Source organism: Harmonia axyridis, chromosome 3 (genome assembly GCF_914767665.1).
Source record: "Harmonia axyridis chromosome 3, icHarAxyr1.1, whole genome shotgun sequence".
Lineage (NCBI taxonomy): Eukaryota > Metazoa > Arthropoda > Insecta > Coleoptera > Coccinellidae > Harmonia > Harmonia axyridis.
Genome location: NC_059503.1, coordinates 5,197,865 through 5,223,799, shown reverse-complemented (window position 1 = coordinate 5,223,799; position 25,935 = coordinate 5,197,865). Strand labels below are relative to the sequence as shown.

At 36.8% G+C, this 25,935-nt stretch overlaps 2 protein-coding genes across 6 annotated transcripts; one reads left to right on the top strand and one right to left on the bottom strand.

Annotated features, from left to right (window-relative positions):
* The first annotated feature begins 11 nt into the window (after window positions 1–11).
* LOC123675819 (phosphatidylserine decarboxylase proenzyme, mitochondrial) lies at window positions 12–8,333 on the top strand. 3 transcript variants are annotated; one of them, XM_045611349.1, is made up of 8 exons: window positions 12–127; window positions 1,596–1,717; window positions 3,404–3,586; window positions 3,643–3,884; window positions 5,344–5,507; window positions 6,837–7,006; window positions 7,346–7,614; window positions 8,025–8,333. In XM_045611349.1, exons 1-8 carry the CDS (start codon window positions 99–101, stop codon window positions 8,049–8,051), a joined length of 1,206 nt encoding a protein of 401 aa, XP_045467305.1. In that variant the 5' UTR covers window positions 12–98; the 3' UTR covers window positions 8,052–8,333. The 3 variants fall into 3 exon arrangements, with proteins under 3 accessions (XP_045467305.1, XP_045467307.1, XP_045467306.1); XM_045611351.1 differs by having other exon boundaries at window positions 48–127; window positions 7,346–8,333; XM_045611350.1 differs by lacking the exons at window positions 12–127; window positions 1,596–1,717 and adding an exon at window positions 1,809–1,983.
* Window positions 8,334–8,457: 124 nt separating this feature from the next.
* On the bottom strand, window positions 8,458–24,107 carry LOC123676237. 3 transcript variants are annotated; one of them, XM_045612020.1, is made up of 17 exons: window positions 23,856–24,107; window positions 19,595–19,866; window positions 17,234–17,292; window positions 14,731–15,035; window positions 14,386–14,575; window positions 13,857–14,032; window positions 13,564–13,732; window positions 13,350–13,487; window positions 12,910–13,065; window positions 12,686–12,844; window positions 12,319–12,426; window positions 12,086–12,265; window positions 10,424–10,565; window positions 10,002–10,357; window positions 9,250–9,618; window positions 8,952–9,152; window positions 8,458–8,604 (listed from the first exon to the last, which is right to left on the bottom strand). In XM_045612020.1, the coding sequence occupies exons 1-17, from the start codon at window positions 24,104–24,106 to the stop codon at window positions 8,515–8,517; spliced, it is 3,321 nt and encodes a 1,106-aa protein (XP_045467976.1). In that variant the 5' UTR covers window position 24,107; the 3' UTR covers window positions 8,458–8,514. The 3 variants fall into 3 exon arrangements, with proteins under 3 accessions (XP_045467976.1, XP_045467977.1, XP_045467978.1); XM_045612021.1 differs by lacking the exon at window positions 23,856–24,107 and adding an exon at window positions 20,702–20,831; XM_045612022.1 differs by lacking the exons at window positions 8,458–8,604; window positions 8,952–9,152; window positions 9,250–9,618; window positions 10,002–10,357; window positions 10,424–10,565 and adding an exon at window positions 11,267–11,796.
* Window positions 24,108–25,935: the final 1,828 nt, after the last annotated feature.

Sequence of the window (25,935 nt, the reverse complement as noted above, 5' to 3'; positions counted from 1 at the left end):
ATCGTGGGAGTTGATAAATCAACCTATATTCAAATTGAGGTTAAATAAAAAAAATGTTTTGAGCGACTGATGCTAAGAAACACATTTCAGTTTGAATAATGTGTTCGATTCTCACTTTTTATAAACTGTGAGTTATCTAATATCTTTGAGATTCTAATGTTATGTCATGTTAAAATTGTTCAAATTGAAAAAGTGTTTTTTCATCATCAAATTTGAATATGCTTATCAGAAATCAATTCGAATTTTTATTGTCGAGTTGTTCGATTCGAACAATTGTATTTATTAACATTTCATAGCTTCTAATCAATAGAATTCCATTGATTATTTGTTTAATTATTCAATATGTGATTGAGGGCCGTCTAATTTGAAACCGCGATGTTTTAATTGAGAAAGTAGAAATAAAATATAAATCAAACAACTCCAAATTTTATCTTTCTTGCTGCCGATTTATAATTAATCTATCTTTTGCAATGTCAACATAGCCTATATTTATATATGATGTAGGTATTAGGTTTTTGCGGAAATCAATTTTAAACAAAATAAATTTGAAAGTTTTGGTATTCCCAGATCATATAACACTTCAAATTGCAAAATCATTTCTAGGAAGTAATATAATTCGTTTATTTGTTGGAAGCGTTGGCGGAATAATCATGTATTACAAATTTTACGCTTGTTATTTATTTTTTCCGCCCTTACAGATAAGTTGTTAAATTTTTCGTCTCTTATTCATACATAATTTATGAAGTATCGGAACTGAAAACCTAGTTTCCAGCTTTTCATTCTAGGAAAAATAAACAATTGAATGTTCAGGATAAATCTCATCACCTGGTTAAAGAAATATTTAAAAAGGAACTTCAAATGTTGTTATCAAGTTTCATATTTTCAATTCATGCATGGATAAAAAACAAATTTTAACGTTTTATTATTCAAAAACTAGTACTAATTAGTTTTTCTATATTGTTAAATTATCAGAAATGAATTTGATTGATCGATAAACTTTCGGAATCATTCAAGAAGACAATTTTTTGTCCTTTTGAAATGAACTTAGTTTATATTTTGGAATGTGAAGAGCTTTATTCGAAAACACGATCTATTAATTTTAAAGGCTCAAAATCAGGGAATTAATTTGAGAAGTATTATTTCTCAATAAATTGAGGATGTTCAATTATTTTGAACTTAAAGTAAAGTCCGAGTAGTTTTGTAGAAATGGATTTTCGGAATTTCCTTTATTTCGAGTGAATAATGTAAGGTTCAAATCAGTGATATTTATTCAATTTTTTTTTTGAGATATGAAGTATTTTGTGAAATAATAAGAAATGATGAACCTTAGTTAAATTATTAATTTCAGTTGTTTCAATTTCTCTCGATATGTGGATATTTTTTTTGACGTCCCACTTATTATAATAATTATCATATTGTTCCGTTCTCCAAATTTTGTGAGAAATTAGAAATAAAAATCTACCTGAAATCCAAACGATTGAAGACTAAAACTTAAAGTTTTCAAATCGAAATTATCACGCAATAAGATAATGATATACCTATGTGTAAAATTTGCGCTACTTTATGATTGATAATTATTTTTTGTATATTTTCAGAACCCAACGAGCTAGGCCGTTAAAAAATTCAATTTACTTCAATGAACGTTACAATAAATATCTATTTCCGGGTCATTTGATCCAGACAAGGAATCATTCTTCAACCAACAACAAAACACCGAGTGAGTATATTTATTATGTTGATAAAGAACGTTAATTTCTTGATATTAGTTATCAACGCTCCCTGCTAGTTTGCGGGAGTATATAACCAGTGGTCATCTAATTTTTGGCTTTTCAAGTGGTGCGCTTGTAGTGATGTTGTGCAAACCCGCTATCGGTAAAGTGACAATGAATCTTCTCAATAAAAAGAGTTTAATAGTATTCCTAGTGCCGTCGGATTTTACTGGTTTCGGGCTGTATTTTATCCAGTACCTGCTCATTGTCAAAGGTCAGTTATTAATAAAGAAGTACTACTTAAAACAATGAACAGAGGGCTATCATTTTGTCCAAATGTCTGTAAATATTGATGCAAGAATAGTCTTTGATGATTGGATTCGGCACACTGTAGGTAATTTCGAGGTTATTATCAACTCTGTCCGTCCGGAGTTTATACGATGAACTTGAAATTTTCAGGGAATGTTCTGAGTTGGGCATTATCTGTTTGATGGTTCTGGAGTTATATCCATATCAACCATTATTTTCGAAAAATGAAATGAAATGAAATTAAGAAATCTATTGTAGATAAGTGGAATAAATCTTAAATCAAACTTTTGCGAAAGTCGTACCGTTGAGGGATTATATATTTTTTTTTGGAATATCTCTATATTTTGGAACTTTTATCCATCAGATTACGTTGAAATTTTGTGTATATGTGAAGTTCATTGATTAAGTGAGTTATCCAAAAATTCAGCTATAAAATTTCTTTTACACAGGAAAAAATGAACTTTATATGATCCGATAACCTTCGAACCAAAAAATATTTTTCAGAAAATAGGCTGATTTGTTCCAATTTTTTTCTGTTATTCGCGTAAAGATACAAGAAAGACAAGATTTCGTGGGACGTTGAGTTCATATCAAGACAAGAAGACGCAAGTATAATTTTAAAAAAATTTAAATTTCAATTAAAAATTCGATTTAATAAAAAATAGACAAATTTGAATTTAGAATGTTCTTCTTCCATGATTTGGTGTCGGTATTGTATAATGGCAAATAAGTATTGAAAAATTAAACCTTCTAAGTATGCATTCATCATTTTTATATGTTTTTTTTTTGTCCTCGAGGAAATTGTTCCTAAAAGCTGATGCAGTGGATTACCTTATTACGTAATTCATGACATGTCTTCATGGCATGTCACTTAACACGTTGATTGAGTAATAACCGTTTGAATGTTGAATGGTGTGAAATTTTGTGAAAAATTTAGATATGAATTTGAATAAGTGGCAAAAGCTCACGTTAGTGTTTCTCCTATTTATCTAGACCTAGCAGAATGACATTGTGAAACACATAAATTGTTTTAATTTTTTTTCATTTCGCGTATTTTTTGTCAGAAATTGGATGATGGAAAATTTTCATTTCATTTAAATTTCTCGAAAGTATCCTTGACCTCGTGAAGGTCAAAGGGAAAAGAAACACTCAATTCTTCATGTTTATTTATTTGTTTTAATAATGTATGTTGAGGATATTATAACATTCTACTCTATCTTCTTTCATTTATAACGAATGAGGTGTCTAACGAATTATCCTATCTCTTTTCGTTTTTTATTATCTCTTTTTATTAACTTCATTACACTTTTGGTTTCTTATATCTTTTTCATTTTCCTTCTATAATCGATACCAAATGTCATCCTCTATTTTATATTTTGTTCCAGGGTGGTCTGAATGGAGTGGGGTGTTCACCAAATTCATCCCAGTTGGCGTATGTCTCATAGCAGTGATGCAATGGAGGGCGTTTCGAAGAAAAAGCCAAGATAGAGTAGCCACAGAACTAGAAATCAAATGTTACTGTTTATTGCCCCTGAGAACAGTATCAAGATGTTGGGGCTGGATGGCAGGTAGGAGATTTTCCAAAAAAATGAAGGAGTCCTCTTAACTATCTTCATATTTTCAGATGTAAAGTTACCAGAAGTATTGAGACCTTATGTATATAGCATGTATATAAACATGTTCAAAGTGAATCTCTCAGAGGCTTTGAACGAAGATTTGAAGTCATACTCGAGTTTGGCGGATTTTTTTTCAAGGCAAATAAAACAAGATGTTAGGAAAATCGACCAGGACAGTTGCTTGGTATCACCATGTGACGGAACTGTTCTGCATTTGGGACCAGTTCACCACAATGAAGACATTGAACAGGTGAGTTGTTTTATACTCCACTGGTTTTCAACCGCCCAATTTCGAAAATAATAAATCCAGAAACAATTTTAGTAGTTGATTTCTCCAACTTGTTTTCTTGGTAAAATTGTGCCTATACATATTTGGAGAATACCAATTCGCACATTTGCGGTTGTAAAGGGTGTTTTTTTTTTTAGAGCTATAGAACTTTAAATTGCAATAAAACAACGATGGATTATTCGATTGACATGAATTTTATTTATCCGCAAGATAATCTTGTGGCATTACATTTTAAATATGATTTCTGGCATATGACCGCCACGGCTGGCTCGGATGTAGTCCAATCTGGATGTCCAATTTTCGATGACTTTTTCCAACATTTGTGGCCGTATATCGGCAATAACACGGCGAATGTCTTCCGAATGGTCAAGGGTTTGTGGCTTATCCGCATAGACCAATGACTTCACATAGCCCCACAGAAAGTAGTCTAGCGGTGTTAAATCACAAAATCTTGGAGGCCAATACACAGGTCCAAAACGTGAAATTAGGCGGTCACCAAACGTGTCTTTCTATAAATCGATTGTGACACGAGCTGTTTAACATGTTGCGCCGTCTTGTTGGAACCACAGCTCCTGGACATCATGGTTGTTCAATTCAGGAATGAAAAAGTTAGTAATCATGGCTCTATACCGATCACCATTGACTGTAACGTTCTGGCCATCATCGTTTTTGAAGAAGTACGGACCAATGATTCCACCAGCCCATAAAGCGCACCAAACAGTCAGTTTTTCTGGATGTATCGGTGTTTCGTCATACACTTGAGGATTAGCTTCACTCCAAATGCGGCAGTTTTGTTTGTTGACGTAGCCATTCCACCTGAAGTGCTCTTCATCGCTAAACAAAATAAAATGGACGTAGTGCGCGATACGTATTCCGCACAGAACCATTATTTTCGAAATGAAATTGCACTTTTTGCAAGTGTTGTTTAGGCGTGAGTATATTCATGATGAGTTTCCAAACCAAACTGAGAATGAATCACTCGACAGCTGTTAAATCGGTCGCCATCTTGAACAGTAATGCCAACTTAAAGTTATATACCTCGAAAAAAACACCCGTTATATCCTCGATAACTCCCATCTTCAACGTTTTAAACCGATTGTGCAGCATTGACATAGTCCCTATCTTTCACGTGGCCAAAAAAAAGGCTAAGGGTGTTAAATCACAAGATCTCGGAGCCCAATTGTGATCACCTCTTTGAGAAATAACAAGACCAGCAAATTTTTCGGGCTATTCAAAACGAATTCGAGTATATTTTATATTCGACAATGAATTATGATTCTACCACATTGCCAAAATATTAAATTAAACAAATCATTACTTCTGAATGTAATTTATCTGATGCCATTGTATCTATAATTTGTTTTTTTAGTTAATTGTTATTGATTGGTTTTGTTTTGAGCGAATAATTTTCTTGTTCCAGGTGAAGGGTATAACGTATAAGTTACCCAGTTTTTTCGGAGAAAACACCTGGAATAGTAGAAGGGAACAGAGTCGGGATTACAGGTCCTCTCTTTTACACAATAAGAAGGATTGCCCTCAATTATACCAATGCGTTATCTACTTAGCACCCGGTGATTATCACAGGTAAATGAATTTATTTATTTTCACCTTCAGATGGCACCATTTCCTCTGCGAATTCAGTTGAATTTTTCATGATAATTCAGTTCAGTCCTGTTCAATTCAGTTCGATCCAGTCCAGTTCGGTTCAGAAAAGTTCAAGGTGAAAAATCTGCTAACACGAAAACTAATACAAAATTTGTATAGGCTGATTGATAAGCCCGCCAAATGTACCGCCTCTACTTAGGTACTTTTCCAAACATTTCTCCCAGGACCTTGTGTATCTAAGCCATCAATAATGAGCTCCAAATACCAAAAGTTGCGTATTTGAAAGTTCCCGGATTTTGTTCCTCTTTGTATCATTAAATAATTCATGCTAAAACTCGATATCAGAAGACTCCTTGTGGGGGTTATCGTCTAATCGTTTGCAATTTTTTGTTTTGCCATTTGGCGAATTTTATCGTTGAACTATTTGGTTTTGTTTATAAATGAGTTATAGTAAATATCGTTTCAGGGTTTTTGAGGCCGTGACCTCGGAATTTCACCAGCTGTTTTTTCTTAGAACATCGATTTTATGATTTCGTGAAATGGAATAAGTTCAAATGCAGTGGGGATTTTTCTGATTTTGTCTTGATTGGCTCAGTCCGCAATTATAGTTTAATATAAATGTGACGGTGTTATCAAACAAATGAATGAATATACTCGATATCACATCCTGAATTACAGATTGATAAAAGTTGCTCTTTATTCCCATCGAATGACCAGATAATTAATCTGTTAATTGCTAATTAATATGTAATGAACTGGAACCGTTTGCTCATTAACCGAAAAAAACCTACATTATTTTCTCAAAACATTGGATAAATTGAAATTGAGTCGTTTTAAATGTGCACGATATGACCAGATGCTTCGTTTAAAAGTTTCCTTTCAGAATTTCAGTTACTATATTTAGTTTTATTCTACCAGTAAAAATAATAAGGTAATGGGAATTTTTTTCACATTTTGCTTTTTTCACCTAATCTCCTATTGAGGTTGAGGATCAGATTATTATTATTCGATTTTAATGAAATTTGGCGAGGGTTCAGACTATAGATGGGCATAAACAGTGCTTTTTTAAATATAGCAGGTTCAACATTAAATTGTACTTCAATATTTTTACCGCACTTGAGTTCAACTGACAAGGTTGAACACTATGAATAAACTGAACGAAAGACGTCTCCTTGTTACTAGCATGATCAATTGCTAGAACTTTTTCGACAAAACGCCTTCTGAATCTCAATTATCCACATTTGCACCAATTTCAAAGGTAGCAATTTAAAAACCTATAAATCTTATAACCTTTAATTCCTCCTGTAGATTTCATTCTCCTGCCAACTGGAAACCTACGCATAGGAGACATTTCCATGGTGAACTCTTATCTGTCAATCCTAAAATTGCCAAATGGATTCCTGGACTCTTCTCAATAAACGAAAGATCAATTTACCTTGGAGAATGGGAACATGGCTTCTTCTCTTACACTGCAGTTGGTGAGTACTTTAATTACATACTTGAAGTTTTTAAAATTCATGTTGCTCACCTTAAATGTCAGTTGTCATATATTTTCACCCGTGTGCCAATTTAGATGAAGTTAGGCTAGATTTTCCATCGATTTATTGAGTAATACCGAATTAGGGAACATTTTTTGCTGCTACTTTCGAAGCAATACAAATATTAGAGCCGTATTTCTAAGAAACCTAATTTTCTAAGATAGATGTATGATTTATGTGATTAAGAAATTTCCTACTTGATTAAGGTTATTTTAGGTTAGGTCATAACCTTTTATCTCTGAGAACAGGAATTAAAAGTTTTTTATTCCTAAATTCCAGGAGCCACGAATGTGGGTACCATCAAAGTGTATTTCGACAAAAACCTGCAAACAAACTGCTCAACAAAGACCCCAAAATGCCGTGATGTTTGTTTTGGCAACTCTCTCGAACTCAAAAAAGGTGATATCGTAGGGGAGTTTAGAATGGGTTCGACAATCGTGTTGGTCTTTCAAGCTCCTCCAGATTTTCAATTCACCGTCAACCCTGGTACCAAAATAAAGATGGGACAGAGCTTGGGATGTGTGGAACAAAGAAAACAAGTTGATAAGGTATAAGGTTATCTTGTGAACATATCTAATAACATACTGAGAATCGGGTGAACTGTTAGCAGCCTACAAACCTTGAGAACTTCAATTGTAATCTTTTCTCTACCTCATTTGTTTGAATGAACAACCATCAATAACAATAATCTGATTAGGAACATTCTAGGTATTAGGTACTGCTTTGTATATGTAATTGCTGAAGAGCTACTGTTTACTCTATTCGAAGTTGTCCAACGTTTACAATAGTTTTTACTGTGATGTCAACTAGAACCATTATTGTCACTTTTATAAAGTGTAATGTACGTAATGAACATTTCAATGTGATATTTTGTAACTGTTAAGATCAGTGCAAATTAGAAATATTTTTGCATAACTCAATGATTTCAACCTTGGAATTAGATCGACTTTTGTTGCAGACGAAACCTCAATGGAGAACTCTGTAATTTTAAATTCGAACCTGTTGAATTGAATAATGTCATGGACCTGTATGGATACATGCGCGAAATTGAAAGACTTAACAATTAATTTGTGCAATTTTGATTAAATTATGGATACCTCGTTTGAAACAAGGCAGGTCTTCAAGTTTCATTGGGGTTTCAATTCTGTTATTCTTGTCATTGTTCATGTTGTAAAGAGAAGGAAAAATCTGTGGATTTTTCGAGATTATATTTTAATTGTTGAGTTTTTGAAAGTGTGGATAAATAATAAAATGTTGATGCTTATGATCGATTGTTTTATTTCAATTGAGTGGAACCCTAAGTGGTGTACCCCAAGGTTCTGTGAGGAGTAGTTTCCTTTTTCGATGACGTAAAAATTAATCTCACTTAGATAATAGCATGAAAAATCATCTAGACTTCAACACATTTTATTGGAATTCAATTACATGATTGATCAACAATATAACAGTTACGAATGACGTCTTTTACAACACTCACACATAAAATCTCTGGTAGGTGTTCCACCCTCCTCAGTTCTCCTGCAGGTAGGAAGACATTCCTGCAAGAAAATCAGTTTTGCAGGAACTACTGAAATGTTGTCATTTTGTGAAACATTTATTTTTATTAGTTGCAAATTATCTTTTATCCAATACATAAATTGTAAGCAGTAGAAGGATTTTTTCCCTTCATTGATTTCACTGAAAAGTGAAAGGATTGGTAAGATAATGTAAGGTTAGGTTAGGCAAGTGCCAATACTGGAAGTGACAGAAAATACTATTATTGAGAACTTTGCCTTTTGGAATTTGAAAATGGTTCTTGGTAATTAGATAACCGAAAAATAATCTATGAAAAGTTTAGGATTTTGTTTTGATCCCAGGTTAGGTTAGGTTAACTTGAACATTTTACCTCTTTAATAGATCTAATTTTTGAGGCTTCGGTGGGCATTGATATCCTTTCTATTATTGCTTCCGTTAGTTTTCCTTTTATATGCCTGAGGTCCAGGCTATATTTGAAGATTTTAACAGGTCCCGCATTTATATTGAAAGTACCACTGGGCCTTACTGTTACTTCATATCCAGATGAAGTAGTGGATGGTTTCACAATTACCTTAAATTGTTCGAAACGTCATTAATTTCAACATTGTAAAAAAAAGATGACATTTTTTTCGATATAAAATTATTTCTTATTTTATACATCAACTAACCTTATTGTCAATCTCATCCGATCGTTGAGCCAATCGACATTTGAACAATCTGAATGAACTTCTTTTTTTCACTCCCAGAAGTCTGTTCGTGATACTAACCAAGTCTCGAACTTTCTGTGACGATATTTTTTTATCAACTTTGATTTTATTTTTGTTTGTAGAATATTTCTTCTCCTCCTGTATATTCTCACGCGAATCTTCTGGAACTGTAGGGCAAAGACTTTTCGTCTTCGAGAGAGGATCTTTCCTTATTCTGCCAAAAGCGTCTCTCGACAGATCCTCGAAAATATTTTTTTTCTGAGGCGTCATCCAGGAAAAATTTTCATTCACTGATATCGAAGATTTTTTTACTGGTTCCCGATTTTGAACCTACAAAAAACTGGTCTTTAAGTATTCGAAACATACCTATAATTAATGGTAAAACGGTGTAGTGCCTCTGGCTGCCCGAGAGGTGGCGTTATGGGCGTCGCACCACACTCTATTACGGCACTGGCACGTTTATGAGGGCCACCGCGTGGCAGCAGAGTCACTTCTCCACGATGGTGTGATTGGGTGTCTTTGGCAGAGATTGCCAAAGCCAGCGATCTCGGAACTAAGCACGTATAATCCTTAGGGAGAGGGCACATCTATTAGAATCTAGAGAACGACTCGCCAAAACGGGTTGATACAAAATTTGGTGATAATAATATCACTGAGAGCAAGATGAATATATCACTAAATGTTTTTTTACCAGGAAGCAATAAAAAACTTACTGGTTTAGGAGCCGCCTTTTCCTTGGAAAGCTTTTCATCCCATTGTGACATGATTCGTTTCTTAGCAGGTTGAACTTCCCTCACTTCTGATTTCGTTGTTTCTTTTTCCTTGGTTATATTTCTAACGGTTTCTGTTACCATCCTTCTTTTAGGAGGTGGACCGTCTCTTGCATCTGCTTTCGTTGATTCCTTTTCTTTGGAAACATCTTCACTTCGTTCTGGAAGCACCCTTCTGTGATGAGGTTCACCAGGAGAAGCGAAACAAGGATCGCAGCAAACTTTGTAAGACGGCGATATGAGGGTTTCGAGTTGATCCTTTGTCAGAACACCCAAGATACCTCCAGCTCTAGTCGCTTCTGTAAATTTGCATCTTAGAACCTTCTTAATTAACTAAAGAATGTTGAGAGCAAGAAGAAACCTACCTTCTATAACCTTAGAAGTCACCTTAACCATTGTTTTACTTTCATCGTCATCCGTACCAGTTATTTCCAGCTCGATTTCGGCGCCATCTGTTCTCCAAATACTTTGGGGTGATTCAGGGGTCAGTTCTATTTCCGAGATGTCCTATGGACGAAATATATTATCATTTTGCTTAGTCTGTGGTACTAGTACATACCCAGTTGTAACAATCGATTGTTGTGGTTATTTGGTTGCTATATTTTTTTTTATCATTTCAGTTGTTTTTTGGGAAGGGTTCGAAGGATGTTACAGGAAATTAAGGTTAAGATTACTACGAACTGAAACCGAACTAGAGGACATCTATGAATCCACTATTGGATTCTCTCAGAACTGCAGAAAACATAAAATATACAGCTGAGCTTGAAGGGAATTAGCACAAAGAAAAGAAGAAGAATACCACGAGTACCTGGAAACCATATGAATACTTCCTCATAAATCTGTAGGATACTCAGGAAATAATAGATTTGAAAGAAATTAGCCCGGAGAACTTGAGGTTGGTCAAAGAAGAAAACTTATCGCTGGAGATGCCCCTGAAGCCCACTGTGGCTACTGTGCTGAGTCTTTGCAAGACTGTAGGATTGCACGGTAGCTGCAATATCCTCGGCATGTAAACCCAACCTTTGTCTTTTGTCAGAGTAACCATCTCTTCACTACAGAGATAGGTGTATAGGGTAGGTACTACTAATTTAGCCTTACTGACGATTCCTTCAGCGGTTCCGGGATGAACTATATTGTAATCTGATTCAGCTGATTGCTTTCGATAATACAGAAGAAGCAGACGCTTCTACGAGAAGATTCCACCCAACTATAGTTATAAAATTTTTTATTCAAGTATACGTAAACTATATATTCAAATGAACAATGTAGAACCACGGACAAATGATCGCATCTTTCAGCTGGGTGTGTCGCAAATATTCGGAGGATGACTGGCGCAATATTCGTGGGGAAAGGACACAAGGGTGATGGGGATGAACATGGGGACCTTCTGCGCCGGCTTCTCTCTCGTCAGCTTCAGCTTGGGCACCAGAGGGACCGGGTTGGATGAATTGTGCTTCGCGACCACCTCGTCCAACCGGATGGACGAGTTAACCATGTGGTCGACCACGTTCTTGGCCGAGAGCGCAGGCGCTGTTCGCGTCGGAGGTAGGAGGTTCTTCTTGACGAGGCTGGACTTGATGGTGGAAAGGTAACGGGTCGTCTCAGTCCACCACTTCTTGTAAGGGTGGCGCTGCGGTCTCTTTAGTTCCTCCTGCATCTGCCTGCAACGCTGACACTCGTGGCAGGCCATGGCCACGTGGCGCAGGAAGGAGTGAGTCGGCGCAGCTATCCTTGCCACCTGGAAGGGCCAAATCGGGTGGTGAAGGCGGCCACGGACGGCTCGATGGTCGGTTCCCGAAGGTTGTTTGTTTTGAGCGTGTGGTGGCGGTGAATTTGATTCCAAATCGGTTCAATATCAGATCTTGCGGAACTCTTAAGGAGTTTCGGATCGATTGAAAACTACGGAATTAACTTAACATGCTTATTCTCAAACTGTTCATCAGATCATACAGATTTTGAACTGATTCGGAGTCAATTTCACGAATAATACATATGATGTTCTCTCATTACAAAGAGCCAAACCTCACCTCGAAATCCTTCAGCCTTCTCCTAGTCCTCCTCATTTTCGGCTCTTGCCTCGCGTTCTGTTGCTTCTTTCTGTTCTGCTTCGAGCCTTTCTGTTTGGAAGCGTTGCTGCTGTTACTCCCGAACAGACCTCTCTGTTCGGCCATCTGGATCATGTACTTGTTGTCGAGTTTCAGTACTTTCTGAAGAAGGGTCAGATCAGTAGGAGATAATCAACGTTGCTTACCTTCCCAACCTTCCTCTGTATGAGGGCCAAGTAACATCCGTCCTCCATCTTGCAGTTGGTTTCTTCTGGACACAGGCAGGGTAGTTCAGGAGTATCGAAGAGGTCAGTCTCGGGCACCTAGAATTGATTCATTTTGTTTGGTACAATGAGATAAGATACTCAAGGTCGGCATATCAGTTTTTGGCAATTATTTTCACCCTTGGTTCACTACCAAGCTCAAGCTTCCGGATATCTACTGTTATTCAGGCAGCGACTAGCTAAGTTGACGCTGTTAGTGAAATCTAATGACCAGAGGTGCCAGTCAGTATGCTACGCCATACTCGTTTTGTTTCGAACTGCTTCAATTTACAATATTGTGAAATCTGCCAGTACTCACATGGACATTTTTGAGATCACAGGGGCTGTCGCAATGATCATCTCCCATCAAACTGGGGATGCTGACAGAACAATTCTCTCCACTCTGCTTCTCCTTGTTATCCACACGCTCTTTCTTGTCTTCTTCGTTGTTGTTGATCTCTTTCAGCAGTTCAGAAGGCTGGAGTTTGCGAATGAATTAAGATTAACTGGCGGATTAATAGTAAGGGTAAATATGGATCTCACCATTTGTATGTTTGACATGTAGTCCGGGCTTATCAGCCCTTGAAGGGATGCGTGATGCAGCTTCGCTATCCTGTTGATCTCGTTGAGGGTTGTCTGGACCATGTCGAAGTTCTCCACGTCCAATTCTGAGTGGGTTTCGTAAAGGACTACCTGGATCTGATAGAAAGGGAAAGTCTTCATATGAGTCTAACAGTGATATTTTTTAGTGGTAGCCTCTAATTGTGTGTTATGGTCTTCCTCTTTACAATATGTTCATACAGGTGTCCACGATACCTATCTTCAAGGAAAAGATAAGTGGGAAGAAAATATAATACCACAAAAATCTTCCATGAAAGATAGTGCTCTTTCATCTTTTCCGTATGTATCTTGTCATTTTCGCGTTGGTAATTAACTTTGGTAATTTTTGTAGGTGTAGATGTTAAGATATGTCAAAGGTGTACCTGTGGTCTCGACATGGCAAACTTCAGCGTTTTCCTTTGTTCTTCAAGTATTTTCGTCACTCTGTTCCTTCCCTCTAGAGTGTCTTCAGACTCCGTCAGGATTTCCAACATGGATAGATCACCACCTCTGCTGCAAACCTTCGGAAAGAATATCATTTATGAATTAAGAAAAATGAACATTAATTTAAGGGTGAACTGTTGCTCTTAAACGTACCAAATCTATTGGATCTGTAACTGCTGAGTAACTGTTTGGTGGAGTGGCATAAACAGCAACTACTTCTTCCATGCATGGTGCCTCAAAACCGAAATCAACCAGTTTATCTGAATATATCACTACATTCGTCATTCCCAATTCATTGAGGTAATTTTCATACTCGATTTTCCTGAAACAATTTCATCTCAGTTAAATTTCAAAACCAAATTAACTATTCAGCAGCATAATTTCTGATAAGTTAGGCAGGAATAGTGATGAAAGATCCTATCTAAGTAGTTTCTATTAAATTTTACCTTCTACCTGCACTGAAAGCCATCAATTTCTTGATTTTCTCGTTCTGCGACAAAAGATTAGCTAGATACGCTGTCGATCTAGGTGAATTGACATGCGTCTGGATAACGCTGCCGGAAAGTTCCAGATCTTCCACCACTTTCCAGAAAGTTGCTGCACCGACGCAAAATGATCTATCCTGGAAAGATTACGATCAAATCAAGGCGACATACAAGACTGCATTTTATTTCGAGGAATGCATCGTAAACTATTCATATCCTCGCAAAACAGTTTAAAATTTGACCATGATATTGCGGTGAAACTTTGCAAGCCCGTAGGATGGCGCCACACGCTACAAAATACTCGAGGGAACGGCTCCACTCGGAATATTTAGCATGGCTTGCAGGTTTGTGTGAAACATAGACAAATGAATAGTAGCTCAGAATACTTCGCCAAAATATGAATACTTTTTTTAGGAATCACAAGAATGTCTTGAGGATACAGTTAAGACACTGATATAAAAACTTATGAGCGAGCAAAAAAAATTTTTACCTGAACAATGAGCTTATGATTTCGAACTAGATTACTCTTCGCCAGTTGCGTCCTCATGGAATAGTGGAAGCCGACTGTTAAAGGACAATGGCGATCCCATTTGAAGGTGTTGGGACCAAGATCTTTTGGGTCATCCACCAATTTTACCTTGAGGGCCTGTTCGATTTGTTTCCTGATATCCTGAAGATTCCTAGAACAGTAAAACCAAAATAGAGGAGAACACAAGGTCTGAGAAATCTAGCTTCCAAACAAGAAGAAGGAGATGAAGTAGAAACATAAAAAGAAGAGGAATAGACAGATGAAGGAGGATGAAAGTTGTTCAAATAGCTATATGTTGCCACTCACTTGAATTTCCTGTTGTTGATCCAGACCGTCACGGGAATGTTTTGGGTCTCCTTATTCACCCGGTCCCCTCTAAGATGGGAGGGAAGCAGCTCCATCAGACTGAGAGCGTTGTACTTGATCCTGAGCCTAGAAACGGCGGCTGCCAGCTTCACTCTCTGACACCAGAGAGCGTTCTCCGCGAAGGAAAGCTTGGCGTGGTGGAAAAGCCTCGAAGCGATTTCCCTTACAGCTGTCTCCCGTTTCTTGAAACTCCTGTGGTAGAGGTCGTAGAAGAGCAGCCATACAATAGGCACGGAAGACTGGAGCTAGTGAAGAGGATAGTGGGAAATATAGTTTATAATTGTTTCAAATTTTATGATGATAACTTATGCTATTTGTTATTTACGAGGTAAAGTCAAAAATTTGTATGATTTGGCCTTTTTTTTCTACGATTTCATTGATGGCTAACAGATAGTTGGTGAGAGTGCTGGACTAGTGATTCGGAGGTTATAGGTTCGAGATCCGCGCGAGGATGTACTTTTTTCGGAATTAAAAAATTTGTTAGTAATCAAATATTATGCTGAAACAATTGTTTATAATGATTTTCATTATTCACATAAAATTGCGTAAAATTCTTGATAAAAAAATATTTACAACAATATACAATAATTTGGAATATATAATTATTCGATTAAATATTATCATCACATTTATCATTGTTTTCAACGAAACAACTCGAGTTTCAATTAGTTTCATTTCTAAATGACAGCTGTTACCCCCAAATAACCATTATGACTGGCGCATGCAAAGGCCAAATTTGCATGCATCATTAAATGGCTGCACAGTTTATATACTTATGGTACGTGGCATTTTCCATTTTGATCTATCAAACCTACCACCGTATCTCTTCAAATACTTTGCCATGAACCTGCCAACACGCGATATCGTAAATGAATATGAGGCATTATCAGGTGCATAAATAGACCACCCTTTTTCAATGAAAGATCCTAGCAGTGGTTGGTGGTCGTAAATTCTTCATTATCTCAAACGCCAGAATTGTTGAAGAACGCTATACCTGTTCTGCAGGATGTTACCGAATAAATACCAACATTTTTGGGGGCTGAATCCTTATCGAAAATAAAATTGGGTCTTTTGAGTAAACGAACGCTCTTAGGCCTACATTTCAATTTTTTTTCTTGAAATTGCTGAAGAATGGCAGATTTGTCATTTTTTAAATACAGTAATGTATGGATAATACAAACGGCCCAATTGGTAAAATGATATGTAACGGGTGTTTTTTTTTCGAGGTATATAACTTTAAGTTGGCATTACTGTTCAAGATGGCGACCGATTTAACAGCTGTCAAGTGATTTATTCTCAGTTTGGTTTGGCAATTCATCATGAATAGACTCATGCCTGAAAAACGCTTGCAAATAATGCAATTTCATTTCGAAAATAATGGTTCTGTGCGGAATAAGTATCGCACACTACGTCCATTTTATTTTGTTTAGCGATGAAGCGCACTTCTGGTTGAATGGCTACGTCAACAAACAAAACTGCCGCATTTGGAGTGAAGCTAATCCTCAAGTGTATGTCGAAACAACGTTACATCCAGAAAAACTGACCGTTTGGTGCGCTTTATGGGCTGGTGGAATCATTGGTCCGTACTTCTTCAAAAACGATGATGGCCAGAACTTTACAGTCAATGGTGATCGGTATAGAGCCATGATTACTAACTTTTTCATTCCTGAATTGAACAACCATGATGTTCAGGAGCTGTGGTTCCAACAAGACGCGCAACATGTCACACAGCTCGTGCCACAATCGATTTATTGAAAGACACGTTTGGTGACCGCCCAATTTCACGTTTTGGACCTGTGAATTGGCCTCCAAGATCTTGTGATTTAACACCGCTAGACTACTTTCTGTGGGGCTATGAAAAGTCATTGGTCTATGCGGATAAGCCACAAACCCTTGACCATTTGGAAGACAACATTCGCCGTGTTATTGCCGATATACGGCCACAAATGTTGGAAAAAGTCATCGAAAATTGGACGTCCAGATTGGACATAGATATCATTAAATATGATACCGATACTTCGAATGATTTGATAAACCGAACGGGTCCTGCCAACTTTCTGTTCGGATTATCCACACATTACTGTACTTGAAATCGGACATATGTTCCCATTATATTTTTTGTTGAAATTACATGATTTCTCATATGGCAAAGTTTTGCGATTAGCTAATAAATCACCCTGTGTGGGGCATCAACAAAATGGGTTATCTGAAAATGTTGTTCAACGATAACTGGAAGATTTGGATATCAGTTTGGCTGCCCAGATCGCGTGATATATAACTACGCTAGACAATTTAAGGTCGCGTAAAAATCGGAGCAACCAATTCAAGTAAAACAATCAAATACCTTGTAGGTACACCAATTTGGGCAGACAATTCCACCCCGATAAATGATTTCAACGCAACCTTGTCATGTCCATCGGACATAACTTTGATCGTGACTCACCTGCTCGAAGATCTGGAAGAAATTTATGTCGTTCAGGGCCTGCATCAGTACGTTCTTATCTGCGGAAAAACAAAGAGAGAGACCAAATCAGTAGTTATCTATATGGCATAATAACGTCGAATCGAATTCTTCAAATTTTATCGTTGTTGAATATAAATTGGAAAGGGAAATAAGTTATGACTGGCGCCGATGATCACGCGACTGATTCCTTCAAATGAATAAAATCTGCTATATCTGGGTCACATGACGGATTGCCGCTGGGACGTATTAACATATATGCAAAAGGGCAGGGGGCATGGATGCGACATGTCTTCCCAATAGAGGAGCTATTTTTGAAAGCTACCTGATAATATATGAAATAAAGGAAAAAACTTTTCTCATTTGAAACTCAAACTAATGCCAATCGCGCTGAGAAAATAATTCGAATATGCGGCCACTCTTTGCCTGCTGAATGGAATTGGGTCTCCCATAAATATTTCGCAAGTTATCAATCAATATAAAGGGTGTTTTTTTTCGAGGTATATAACTTCAAGTTGGCATTACTGCTCAAGATGGCGACCGATTTAACAGCTGTCAAGTGATTTATTCTACGTTTGGTTTGGCAATTCATCATGAATAGACCAAATGATCATCAAGTAAGGCGTAGATTCGTCCAATGGGCCCAAAATGAGATTGCCGTTGTTCCCGATTTTCATAAGCGAATTTTGTTTAGCGATGAAGCGCACTTCTGGTTGAATGGCTACGTCAACAAACAAAACTGCCGCATTTGTAGTGAAGCTAATCCTCAAGTGTATGTCGAAACACCGTTACATCCAGAAAAACTGACTGTTTGGTGCGCTTTATATGGGCTGGTGGAATCATCGGTCCGTACTTCTTCAAAGACGATGATGGCCAGAACGTTACAGTCAATGGTGAACGGTATAGAGCCATGATTACTAACTTTTTCATTCCTGAATTGAACAAACATGATGTCCAGGAGCTGTGGTTCCAACAAGACGGCGCAACATGTCACACAGCTCGTGCCACATTCGATTTATTGAAAGACACGTTTGGTGGCCGCCTAATTTCACGTTTTGGACCTGTGAATTGGCCTCCAAGATCTTGTGATTTAACACCGCTGGACTACTTACTGTGGGGATATGTAAAGTCATTGGTCTATGCGGATAAGCCACAAACCCTTGACCATTTGGAAGACAACATTCGCCGTGTTATTGCCGATATACGGCCACAAATGTTAGAAAAAGTCATCGAAAATTGGACGTCGAGATTGGACTACATCCGAGCCAGCCGTGGCGGCCATATGCCATAAATCATATTTAAAATGTAATGCCACAAGATTATCTTGCGGATAAATAAAATTCATGTCAATCGAATAATCCATCGTTGTTTTATTGCAATTTAAAGTTCTATAGCTCTAAAAAAAATACCCTTTCCTTTCCTTTTCAGTCCAAGGTTTTTGGCGTGGACCAAACGCTTGGAATACCCTCACAAGAAACGTTCGAAACATTTTCTATCTAAATATATTGTTTTACATAGAAGAGAGACACTGGCTGTCTACACTATGCCAAAGAGTGTCTCAAAAGAATCCTCAAAGGGGCGAGTATTTAGATCAATACGGAATAGAAAAGCCGATGAACTTGCAAAAAGAGCATCAAGGTTGACACCTGTTGGTCTTGAGCCCTTCTGTGGGCTTGGAAAATACAACTACAATACAGCGGTCCAACAATGGGAGAGGGACAATAGGAACACCCCCTGAAAGAATTAAATACTCTGGGTCTTGCAAAGGCAATGAAATTTGTGGTGCTTTCACCCTGAAAAAAAAGCTCCTGAAGCTACCATCAGCTGGACTTCGGGTAATGCTGGGACTGCTGACAGGACACTGTCGGTGCAAATACCTTTTGTAGAGACACTCTTTATTGGTCAATTACTGTCTGGTTTGGTAAAATAGAGGGCTCACTTTCCAGGATTTTGGAGATCCTCAGTTTAAAATCTAACCTACCTATTGTATACTGTCACTTCTAGGAGCGATATATTCATTTTACAAACGTGAGTAGTTCTTCAAAGTCTTTCTGCTGGCTGATAAGACACAAATTCTCATGGGATAGCTCTATGACGCCGAATTGAATAGAGCAGCGCTGCCAGATGTTCCATGGCCACAATTTCTGCTGCTCGTGGAGTAATTGACATTTGCCCAATCTGGCGCGATGAAGAGAGAAAATTCCTTTGCATGGGACATAACGCCTTTTCCTTACGTGACGATTTCTGCCAATTTACTAGTACCGCAAACCGCGTTAAGGAACTTCGTTTATGAAGCTGTTAGTGTTGTCTTATAAAAAATCGAAAGTTTCCGTTTCAACTCACATCTGTAGACGTCGTAGATGAGGGTGTAGACCCTCCTCATCTCCTGCTCGTCCTCGAAAGCGGTGCCAATGGGGGGCGAGTGCAGCAGACAGCCCGCCTTCGCCAGATCGCTCACGGTCCATGTGATTGGGTTGGGTCCGTACTTCAACCTCTTTCTGCCGATCTTGTTCGGAACGTACTCGTCACATTCGTTCCTCTCGTTTTTCGGTATGATGTTCCAATCATGTAATTTCGGTTCGTTCTGATTTTGCTGGTGTATGGAATCCAACATTCTGGAAAGGGAGAAAATGATTTTTAGCTTGAGATAACTCAGTGGTCTACCTTTTTTTTCTTTCAAAAAAAATTATCCGTATGCACGCCAATGATGAATATAATTGATTGCATATAAACAGTGGCGACGCTTGAGGGGGCCAGGGGGGGCCGGGCCTACCCTAAAATTCTGCTGCCCCCCTTAAGATTTGACATATTAAGGCTAAAAGATCAGCAGAACTCTAATTTCGCTTTAATCTGCCGCCCCCCCAAAATTATCTTGAATTATCTGGAAAACAAAATGTCTATATTTACGGAACCTCTAGTCGATTATTGCTTATTAACGAATTTAACCGCAGTATTAGAGATCCGAATCTACACAGAGAAATTCAAGTTTCTAGGAAAAATAGAACTGAATTTGACGATGACTTCTTCATCAGTATGAGTTTAACCTTATAGTTTGGGACCATTCTCGACTAAAAATTCGGAAATTTCAGACATTATGATGAAATTAATGATAGAGTTGTCTTTTCGGTGATGAACTGCTGAAAACCCAGTAAAAATCTAGCCAAGTACCATTTATAAACTATTATTATTATAAACGCTTAAATTTTAGAAAAAGAAAACCTTCAGATATACGATTTACTCATACCCTATTTATATAGTCTAACTTTGCCATATATATGCTAAAGATACTCAGTTATCTATTTACGTTGTGAATTCTTCTACTAAGAATTCCAAAAATCATTCCTGCATTCTCAAAAATTGTAAAAATGCCGAAATACAAGTTTGGAATACTCTTTTCAATTGAATCAAATCAGAACATAATATTAATAAGAATTTTACATAAAATCCTACCTTTAATGTGGAAGTTGACAGAGAAATTTCACTGCAATTTATTTTAAAATAAACTGGACAAGGAACTGACAGTTCGTCATCATCAGTGTCAAAAATCACCTTAGCGATATTTACTTATCACAACACATAGGTACAGTGCATCCCATTTTGGGTGAGACAGCCAGGTTTCTCGCTTGTTATTTAAGATAGAGCCTTGCGGTTTTCACGTTCCTGTCCTACTTTTTCGTGAAACTCAAGTTGGTCTAATCAGATTTTGCATAACTGTTTCCGTTCAAGAGATACAGGGTGATTTTGGAAATTGATACTTTTCGGACCCCTCCTTTATCTCCGAAGTTATTAGAAATAATGCTGAGGTGAAAACTACGTCTGAATCAGAATTCTGCGTAGAATCCAGTGGCGTACTCAATATTTCTTTTCGGGGTATGGTTTTGAAGATTCAACACAAACCTATATTTTTTTCAATGGAACACCCTATATATCATTACTTCGTTGAATTCGTTGTTTTTTTCCCTTCAAAATGATATATGATACTATGTAGGTAGGATGTTCAGAAATGTTAAAAAAACACTAAAACGTCAAATAATGATGATTTTTTGTAAATGGGCCATGAATTTTCTATGTTTCAATGAGAGGATTTTTACTTTCGATTTTTAAAAGTAGTAGGTCATTGATGACACAAACATCCTTGTTATTATGGCTACTATGCATTTGGGAGCGTTGTTTTATCAAGTAGGCATTGGAGGGAAAAAACCAATCTGATCTAGCTGTCATCGCTATAAATTATTGTTATCATTATTGATTCTTCTTTTCTATGGGAAATCCATTGCCCATTAACACAAAATCTGCATTATTTGATGTTTTAGTGTTTTTTCAAAATTTCTGAACATCCCACCTACATAGTGTCATATATCATTTTGAAGGGAAAAAAATTACGAATTCAACGAAGTAATGATACACATGGTGTTCCATTAGAAAAAACATAAGTTTGTGTTGAATCTTCAAAACCATACCCCGAAAAAAAATATTGAGTACGCCACTGGATTCTACGCAGAATTCTGATTCAGACGTAGTTTTCAGCTCAGCATTATTTCTAATAACTTCGGAGATAAAGAAGGGGTCCGAAAAGTATCAATTTCCAAAATCACCCTGTATCTCTTGAACGGAAACAGTTATGCAAAATCTGATTAGACCAACTTGAGTTTCAAAAAAAAGTAGGAGAGGAACGTGAAACCGCAAGGCTCTATCTTAAATAACAAGTGAGAAACCTGGCTGTCTCACCCAAAATGGGATGCACTGTACACTATTTACGAGAGTAATTATTGTTTCATTGTTTATCGATTACAGTGGCTTACACTTGAAGGAGAACCATATTTTGAGGAGCATATATTCGAAGGATTTCATAATACATGGGTTTATGTTTCTAGGGCGAGAATGCTATATATTTCGCATGATGGAATTATCTTCTATGCATCGGTATGATATGCAGATTAAGTTCAAGTTTGTGTCTACATATGAGTAGACCCTAAAGGAAGGAATCTTCCTATCATTCAGAATAGATAGAAATGTTGGAATTTGTTCATAAGAACAATGTTAATATGTATAATGAAAGATCAGGCTGTTGTATTTTTAAATATTGAACTTTTTTTTAAATATTTGTGAAAATCAGAACAAATCTACGTCATCGTAGATTTTGTGGAAAAATTACACAATGTAAGTACCTTCCTATACTGTTTGATGCCATATATAATATACAAATCTTCTGAAGTTTCGTACCGAGGTTATGATACACCTTGTAATTAAAAAAAAATTAAATTATAAAATACAATAATAAGTCTTGATATCCCAAATTCGTTGTCTAGTGAGAGGATCAAAGAATGCCTTTGAGCTAGAATAAAATGAATGCACATTTTCTGGCTTGATTTTTGAGTGAATTAATTTGGTGAAAACATAAGTTTAACTGTTTTCAAGCTATAAGAGAAAATTGGTAAATGGCGTTAAATGAAAAGTTCTCTTGACTTCTTTATTAATGTTGTTATAAACATGAAACAAAAACATTTTGCAGGCACTTTTTCCAGTAGAATCCATTGGTCTAATCATTAGTTTTTATCGCAATTAGTTTTGAAGTTCTAATACAAACTTGTGTTTTTTTCATGTCAAGTTATCCATAAAAAACAAAATAGTTTTTTTTTTGCTCTAAAATATATAAATAATATATAAATTTCCTATGAAACCATGAAAATCATCAAATCTATCAGTTTCACACGGTAAATCAACCAAGTGATAATGATAATCTGTGAACTTCAGATAATTGAAATATTCGGTGGCTATCAAGGTATTCGGATATAGCACCGTTAGATTTTTTTAACAGTTTCAAATTTATAAATGTTGTTCTTTAAATGTGACTAAAGGAAAAAATTGAACGGTGTTGAAGCCGGAGACCAAGGTGGCCACCGAAAATTTTAATTATCTTAATTTCACAGATTATCATAGAAAGGTTGATTTACTGTGTGATGTTGAAAGATTTGATGATTTTCATAGAAATTTATATATTTAACAAAAGAAGCGGTAATTTTTTATAGAAATTTTTATGGTTCGTATTTGAAAAGACGCCAGTTTGTTTTATAACTTCAAAACAAATTGCAATAAAAAACAAATGATTATACTACTAATGGATTTTACTGGAAAAAGTACCTCTAGAATGTTTTTGTTTCATGTTTATAGCAACAGTTATAAAGAAAATATGAGAACTTTTCATTTCACGCCATTTTCCAAATTTTTATTATAGCTTGGAAACAACATAAAATAAAGCGTTTTTCACCAAATCAATTTTGTAAAAAAATGTGCCATTCATTTTTTTCCAGTTCAAAGAGTTTCTGAGATTCCCTCACTAGGCAACGAAATTTGGACACCTGATACTCGGAAATACTACATTAAGGTATAGGGAATATTAAATAAAAATATAAATAATATTACTTATTTAAGGATTTCGAAATCAAGGGTCTCCAGAAAAACGGTAGATTTGACAACAATGCAAATACTACGAACGTATTAAAAAATTGTAAAAATCGCGCAAGCCGTTTCATACTTAAAACTTACTATGTATACCCTTAAAGTAGATAAAAAATGTAATTTGAGGCGTTCAGATCAAACTCACCCCTCAGCAATCTCAGCAGCATCAGCCTTCCTCTGCTGCTCCACCAGCCGGTAGTAGATCTTCTCCTTCCACTGCTCGTCGCTCGGAAAGATCATATCGTATTGTTCGGCCGCGTTTGAGAGCAAATCCTGCGTAATCATTTTCCGGAACAGCTCGGGCAGGACGGCGAACACGTTCCCCTCCCCGAGGGCACTGAGTCTCACCCAGAGCCGATCAGTGGAGGGGTCTCCCTCCTCCCTTTCGTCCCCCATACTCCCCCTCTGCAAGGCTGCGTAGAAACGTAGGGTTATTACACTCTATGAATTTGTCGCAGATTTTGACGGAGAGTTGGTGAGAAGGGGGTTAATTGGTTTTTATTTTTTTTTGGAGGGGGAGGGTGGGCGTGTTTGGGAGGAGGAGGGGGTTGAGAGAGATAAGGGGTTGGTTTAATGATGGTTTAGTAATTTTATCTAAATGAGGTTTATGAAAAAATTTAAAGAGAAGTCGGGGAGGCTTTCGAATGGTCGTTCATTTACGCGCAATTTGCACACTTGGCGACCACATCCATGGTGTTCTTAAATTGGAGGTACAAACGAAAATTACAGGCCATTTTAAGAAAAAAATGTCTTATGAAGAGTGTTTTTTCAGAGCTATAGAACTTTAAATTGCAATAAAACAACGATGATTTATTCGATTGACATGAATTTTATTTATCCGCAAGATAATCTTGTGGCATTACATTTTAAATATGATTTCTGGCATATGACCGCCAAGGCTGGCTCGGATGTAGTCTAATCTGGACGTCCAATTTTCGATGACTTTTTCCAACATTTGTGGCCGTATATCGGCAATAACACGACGAATATTGTCTTCCAAATGGTCAAGGGCTTGTGGCTTATCCGCATAGGCCAATGACTTTACATAGCCTCACAGAAAGTAGTCTAGCGGTGTTAAAACACAAAATCTTGGAGGCCAATTCATAGGTCCAAAACGTGAAATTAGGCGGTCACCAAACGTGTCTTTCAATAAATCGATTGTGGCACGAGCTGTGTGACATGTTGCGAAGTCTTGTTGGAACCACAGCTCCTGGACATCATGGTTGTTCAATTCAGGAATGAAAAAGTTAGAAATCATGGCTCTATACCGATCACCATTGACTGTAACGTTCTGGCCATCATCGTTTTTGAAGAAGTACGGACCAATGATTCCACCAGCCCATAAAGCGCACCAAACAGTCAGTTTTTCTGGATGTAACGGTGTTTCGACATACACTTGGGGATTAGCTTCACTCCAAATGCGGCAGTTTTGTTTGTTGATGTAGCCATTTAACCAGAAGTGCGCTTTATCGCTAAACAAAATAAAATGGACGTAGTGCGCGATACGTATTCCGCACAGAACCATTATTTTCGAAATGAAATTACACTATTTGCAAGCGTTGTTCAGGCGTGAGTCTATTCATGATGAATTGCCATACCAAACTGAGAATAAATCACTTGACAGCTGTTAAATCGGTCGTCATCTTGAACAGTAATGCCAACTTAAAGTTATATACCTCGAAAAAAAACACTCGTTAAATATGGGCCCGTAAACGCTTTGTTTTAAGATACAGGGTGTTAAAGTTTGATTTTTTTGAAAGTTCTTTCCTTATAGCACCTGCCTTTCACAAGATATTCAACTTAAATTTGATATAGATATTTGAATATAATGTTTTCATTATGTCATATGCTAATTTTGAAACTTTTTTCGAAGGACCAATAGTAGTTTAGAAAAATGTAAAAATTAACTTTGATCGAGTACTCCACCTTTTTGTGTAGTTTTGTCGTATCTACTATCGATTTCGAGACAAATAATTCAAACAACTTTCAAGTAATCCTCAGACAAATCCAGTTAGTAAGCACTACAAGAAACACCCTGTATCTCGAAAACAAAGCCTTTGCGAGCACATATTTATATTACTTTTTTTTTAATTATCCAAGAAATCTCTCATTTTCCTATGTTCCTACTTCCAATAATTATTTTTTGCTGTGAAGTAAATCGACTCAACGTTTTGAATGGTTGTAGGAGACGAACAAACCCACAAAATCTAAACAAAATTCGATTG

Coding starts and splice junctions, on each gene's coding strand:
- LOC123675819 (XM_045611349.1), top strand. CDS start 99: ATGTGTTCGATTCTCACTTTTTATAAACT. Junction 1,718..3,403: donor AACCAACAACAAAACACCGA/GTGAGTATATTT, acceptor ATTTTGTTCCAG/GGTGGTCTGAATGGAGTGGG. Junction 3,885..5,343: donor ACAATGAAGACATTGAACAG/GTGAGTTGTTTT, acceptor TTCTTGTTCCAG/GTGAAGGGTATAACGTATAA.
- LOC123676237 (XM_045612020.1), bottom strand. CDS start 24,106: ATGGGGGACGAAAGGGAGGAGGGAGACCCCTCCACTGATCGGCTCTGG. Junction 13,488..13,563: donor TTACAGATCCAATAGATTTG/GTACGTTTAAGA, acceptor TTCTTTCCGAAG/GTTTGCAGCAGAGGTGGTGA. Junction 12,427..12,685: donor GTGATCTCAAAAATGTCCAT/GTGAGTACTGGC, acceptor AATCAATTCTAG/GTGCCCGAGACTGACCTCTT.